The 6,133-nt window shown below is 40.9% G+C and overlaps 1 protein-coding gene across 1 annotated transcript in view; it reads right to left on the bottom strand.

The window, feature by feature from the left end:
- The window catches only part of STYXL1 (serine/threonine/tyrosine interacting like 1), a 48,295-nt gene that overhangs the window by 19,761 nt on the left and 22,401 nt on the right, over positions 1-6,133 (bottom strand). The window contains exon 7 of the mRNA XM_012807844.2: positions 5,835-5,844. Within this exon, the coding sequence (XP_012663298.1) occupies positions 5,835-5,844 (10 nt within the window). The remainder of the gene's footprint in view (positions 1-5,834; positions 5,845-6,133) is intronic.

Genomic DNA, 6,133 nt, shown 5'->3' with positions numbered 1-6,133 from the left:
CATGGCGTCACAGCTCATAACAACCTACAACTCTAGGGCTTAAGTGATTCTCTTGCCTCAGCCTCCCAAGTAGCTAGGACTACAGGCACCAGCCACAATACCCAGCTATTTTGTTGTTGCTGTTGTTGCAGTTGTCATTGTTGTTTAGCTAGCTCAGGCCGGGTTCAAACCCACCAGCCTCAGTGTATGTGGCTGGTGCTATGATCATTGCTATGGGCACCAAGCCTGAATTATTTTTTATGATTCCATTTTTATCTTCTTTATTGTATTATTAATTATATTTTTGTTGTTATTGTGTTGTGTTTTCTGGCAGTTGCTTTAGAGTTATAGAACACATCTTTAATTTACTATGGTCTACCTTAAAGTAATAAGTACCACTTCATACAAACACTATAAGAACCTAAAAAAGTACAACTTCTAGTTTCCTTCTTCCTGCTTTCGTAAATTGTGGGTATAAATATTACTTCTACATGTTATTTTTTCTTTAAATAATCATCTTTTGAAGAGTATTTAAAAGAAAGGGGAAGTATTTTATGTTTATCTACATAATTATCATTTCTGGTAATCTTCATTCTCTTTGTATAGATTCAGATTTCCATCTGGTGTCGCTTTCCTTCTGTCTGAAAGATTCCTCATGTTTTTTTGTAGTGTAAGTCTATTGATGATAAAGTCTTTCAGCTTCTGTATGCCTGAAAAAAATATGTGCCTTCGTTCTTAGAAGATATTTTCACTGGTTCATATATTTCTAGGTTGACAATTTTAATTTATTTGTCTTCAGACTTAATTGAGAATTAAGTCTTCTCAATTTCATTATTTCTACTGGAGCTAACCATCAGTCCTCTGCTTTACCAGCTGAGCTACTGAAGGCACAAAGAAAGGGATAGAAGGGACATTCCAGTATAACATCTGCTACCTTATCTTTCTTTCTTTATATATGGATACAACTTTTTCTCACAAACTGAGGCAAGAGGATCGCTTAAACCCAGGAGTTAGAGGCAGCAGTGAGCCATGATCACACCACTGCACTCTAGCCTCGATGACAAAGTGAGGCCCTCTCTCAAAAGAAGATTTTCTCTTTATTACTGGTTTTAAGTACTTTGATATGATGTGCTTTGTTGTAGTTTACTTTGTATTTCTTGTTCTTGAGTTTGTTAAGATTCCCATACCTGTGCATTGATAGGTTTTATCAAATTTGCAAAATTTTCTGCAGTTATTTGTTTATGTTTGCTGTCTCTTCACTTTCCTCTCCTTTGGAAACTTTAATTGAAACTGTCTGAAGTGCACAAAAAACAAAAATAACAGGCTTGGTGCCTGCAGCACAGTGGTTACGGCACCAGACACATACCCCAAGGGTGGCATGTTCCAACCCAGCCAGACCCAGCTAAACAACAGTGACAACTGCAACAAAAAATAGCCGAGTGTTGTGGCAGGACCCTGGAGTCCCACCTACTCAGGAGGCTGAGGCAAGAGAATCGCTTAAGACCAAGAATTTGAGGTTTCTGTGAGCTGTGCCACCATGAGACTCTACCAAGGGTGGCATAGTAAGACTCTGTCTCAAAAAAAAAAAAAAGAAGAAAGAACAAAAAAAGATTTGGTTTTTTGGGGGGCAGCACCTGTGGCTCAGTCAGTAAGGTCCCGACCCCATATACTGAGGGTGGCAGTTTCACACCCAGCCCTGGCCAAACTGCAACAAAAAAATAGCCAGGCGTTGTGGCGGACACCTGTAGTCCCAGCTACAGGGAGCCTGAGGCAAGAGAATCACCTAAGCCCAGGAATTGGAGGTTGCTGTGATCTGTGTGATGCCATGGCACGCCACTGAAGGCCATAAAGTGAGACTCTGTCACCATAAAAAAAAAAAAAAAAAAAAAAAAAAGATTTTTTTTTTATTATACAGTCTTTTTCTTTGCTATGTTTCATTTTTGATACTTTCCATTGCTATGTCTTCATATTTACCAACCTTTTCTTCTGTAGTGCCTAATCTGCTGTTAATTCTATCCAGTATATTTTTCATCTCAGCCATTATATTTTTATCCCTAGCCCAAAGTTAATATTTCCTCACTACTGATGCAATACTGTTTTGAGTACTCTATTTGATGCCCTATATATTATGAGTTTTGGCCACTCTGAATTGAAACACAAACTACTCCTAACCCCATGTGATCTCTGGGGATTACACGGCCTATTCTTTTCCATTGAACTACCCCAGACTTGAGTAGTTTCTTCCCACGCACATACAAACACTCAGCTGAAGAAACAAATGGAGCCATATGTAGATGTCCAGAAATACTTTTGTGCAGCTCTGTTCTCTGTGTAGGTCTCTCCTACAAATTCTAGCCAAATTTACCTCTCTGATTTTTCAACTCTGTATCCTTCACACAGGAAGAAAGACAAGATCTACTCTTTTACCAAGGACCCGCCAACATGGGCTGCATTTGCACTAAAACCATGAAGAAGGTAACCTGGGTCACTACTGAGAAGTACTACATGCATCTGGGCAATGACTTTCACACAAAAAAGCACACGTATGAGGAGATTGCCATTGTTCCCACCAAGAAACTCCACAGCAAGTTAGTGGGCTGTCATACACCTGATGAAACATATCCAGAGGGACCCAGTGAGAGGCATCTCCATCAAGCTGCAGGAAAAGAAGAGGGGAGAGACACCTATGTCCCTGAGGACTCAGCCCTGGATCAGGAGATCATTGAAGCAGATCCTGACACTAAGGAAATGCTGAAGCTTTTAGACTTTGGCAGTCTGTCTAACCTCTAGGTCACTCGGCCTACAGTTGGGATGAATTTCAAAACACCACATGGAACTGTTTGAATCTATCTGCTGTGCTGTAACATTTTAATAAATCTGGGACAACAGCAAAAAACAAAACAAACAAACAAAAAACGACAGGATCTGTTTGAGCCCCCTCTCTGTACTGTGACCTACAATCTCCAGGTAATAACCTGGATGGATTGTAGGCTAACTTGGGTGTTCTTCCTTCTCTCATGAATCACTGCCTTGTTCTGCCTATTGGCCATTATCTAAAAACCCTTCCTTCAGGACAGTACCTGTCGCTCAAAGGAGTAAGGCACCAGCCCCATATGCCAGAGGTGGAGGGTTCAAACCCAGCCCCAGCCAAAAACTACAAAAAAACCAAAACAAAACAAAAAAATAACTCTTCCTTCAGATGTTTTGCCTGTTATTTTAGTTGTTTAAGGTAGAATTATAAATCTGGTTTCTGTTACTCCATCATGGCCAGAAACCAAAATTATTCTCAGTTATGTTCTTTTTTTTTTTTTTTTGAGACAGAGCCCCAAGCTATCCCCCTGGGTAGAGTGCTGTGGCATGGCTCACAGCAACCTCCAACTCCTGGGCTCAAGCAAGTCTCCTGCCTCCACCTCCCAAGTAGCTGGGACCACAGGCACCCGCCACAATGCCTGGCTATTTTTTTTTTTGGTTGAAGCCATCATTGTTGCTTGGCGAGCCCTGGCTGGATTCGAACCCGCCACCTTAGGTGTGTGTGGCTGGTGCCTTAGCCACTTGAGCCACAGGTGCCGAGCCCTCAGTTATGTTCTTAAAGAACATATTCCCTAGACATAAAATTGTGATTTGGCAATTATTTTCTTTCAGTGCTTTAATACTGTATCAGTTATTTATTACTCTATGAGAAAATACCCTAAAACATAGTTACTTAAAACAACAAACAGTTGAGTGCAGTGTCTCACTTCTATAATCCTAACACCCTGGAAGGCTGAATAAGAAGGATTGCTTGAGATCAGGAGTTTGAGACCAGCCTGACCAAGAGTCAGACCTCATTTCTCCTTTAAAAAAATAAAATAGAAACCTTAGCTGGGCATCATGGCATGTTCCTGTAGTCCCAGTTACTCAGGTTTCTGAGGTAGGAGGGATGGCTTAAGCCTAGGAGTTTGAGGTTGCTGTTGAGCTACACTGATGCCGCTACATTCTACTTGGGTGTGACAGAGTAAGACTCTGTCTCAAGAAAAAAAAAAATACCACTTATTATCTACCTATTTCTATGGGTCAAGAATCTGAATGTGGCTTAGCTGGATACTGTTAGCTTAAAATCTCTCTTATAGTCATAGTCAAACTATTGTCCAGGACCCATCTGGTCTCATCTGAAGGCTCAACTGGAGAAGGAACTCCTTCTAAGCTAACTTACATAGCTGTTGTCAGGATTCAGTTTCTTGCAGCCTTTTTGACTGATGGCCTCAGTTCCTCACTATTGATTTTCTGGAGGCCTCCATCCATTTCTTGCCATGTGAACCTTTCCATAGAACAGCTCACAACATACTGTTTTTTTTTTTTTCTTTTAGAGACAGAGTCTCACTTTATCGCCCTTGGTAGAGTGCTGTGGCATCACAGCTCACAGCAACCTCAAAATCCTGAGCTTAGGTGATTCTCTTGCCTCAGCCTCCTGAGTAGCTGGGACTACAGGCACCCACCACAACGCCCGGCTGTTTTGTTGTTGTTGCAGTTTGGCTAGGGCCAGGTTCAAACCTGCCACTCTCAATATATGGGGCTGAGACCCTGCCCACTGAGCCATAGGTGCTGCCCTCATAACATACTAGTTAACAGCAAGAGAGGAAGAGAGCAAGATACAGTGAGTAAGACAGAAGCCAAAGTTTTTCTGTAACCTAATATCAGAAGTGACAGTCCATCACTTTCACTTTATGATAGTCATTAGAAGCACATCAATAAGCCTAGCCCACATTCAGTGGTGTGAATTCAAGGACACAGGGATCACCTGAAAGACTGCCAACCTCAAAGACATACTACACTTCCCCTACTTTCAATTATTTCTGTTGAGGAGTCAGCTGTCAATCTGCTCTTTGCTCCTTTGAAAGTAATCTGTCCTTTTTCTCTGCTACTCCTCTTTCTTAAATGTCCTCTCTTTCTTTGGTTTTCAGCAATCTTATTATAAGCCTAGATATGATTTCCTTTAGATTTATCCTGCTTGCAGTTCATAAGGCTTGACTCTTGGCTTTGTGTACTTCATCAATTTTGGAAAATTGTCAGCCATTACCCTTTCGGATATCACTTCTGCCCCATTTTCTGTCTCCAGAATCAGCAGATGCCTCTCATGAAAAAAGGAACACCAACTTCTAGCCTTGGCTCTCTAGTTTTCTTTCTTCTCTCAGATATTGGCCATAAAATCTTTATTGTTTTGTTCATTCTCTGGTACATAAAGCAGAGGGAAATCCTATGGTTGATCCAACTCTTTTAGTCATTCTTTCTAGAAAGCTAACCTGAAACACCTTCCCCTTATTCATTACAGACTACTTAGTTCTCTATGTGAACTGTAATGTCAAATTATCTAGTTATTAACACAAAAAAATTAAATTAAAAAAATTTTCTAGTTACATACATATGTGTAACTTATCTCTTTTTTTTTTTTTTTTTGAGACAGAGTCTCACTTTGTCAGCCTTGGTAGAGTGCTGTGGCATCACAGCTCACAGCAACCTCCAGTTCTTGGGCTTAGGGTGATTCTCTTGCCTCAGCCTCCCAAATAGCTGGGACTACAGGCACCTACCACACCACCCTATACTGATTATTATTTTTATACCAACAAATCACCCATTTATGTGTATATGGTATTTTCTATTGCTATATGTCTTACTGAATCCTTGTGTTATTTCCATAATTTCTCCCTGAAGTGAGTCTTTATCAGCTTTGATCAAGAACTGGAAGTGAAGTGATACCCAGTGCTGGGCGTTGGTGATCATGACTGGACACAGTTGGGAAAAGAAAGGCCAACAATCCAAGCTGTACAAGGTTTTTCAGCTTACTGAACAAGGATGAACTTTGTTTGTCCCCCTGGTACCAGGACAATTCTGAGGCATAGGGACCATTTCTCAGAGGGCCTGCGATAGGCAACATTGGGTAAATAGGATATTTTATAGCATAATGTTGAATACCAGAAAAGTGCTACTTTTGGTGAGATTTAAAGGGCAAGTATGGGGTCTTGGCCCTGCAGACAAGGCCAAAGTCAAGCTGGGAGATAGTCTGTCAGCCAAGAACAGATGAAGATCAGTGCTGACCTGTTCCACTATGTGCTGACTTCTAAGAGGCCTTTCAGCTCTATGCATGCATGACATTAGGAAATGTGCATAAATAAATGAT

This window comes from Otolemur garnettii, unplaced genomic scaffold (assembly GCF_000181295.1).
Source record: "Otolemur garnettii isolate 467f Iridium unplaced genomic scaffold, OtoGar3 scaffold00077, whole genome shotgun sequence".
Lineage (NCBI taxonomy): Eukaryota > Metazoa > Chordata > Mammalia > Primates > Galagidae > Otolemur > Otolemur garnettii.
This window is presented reverse-complemented; position numbering and strand designations above follow the sequence as displayed.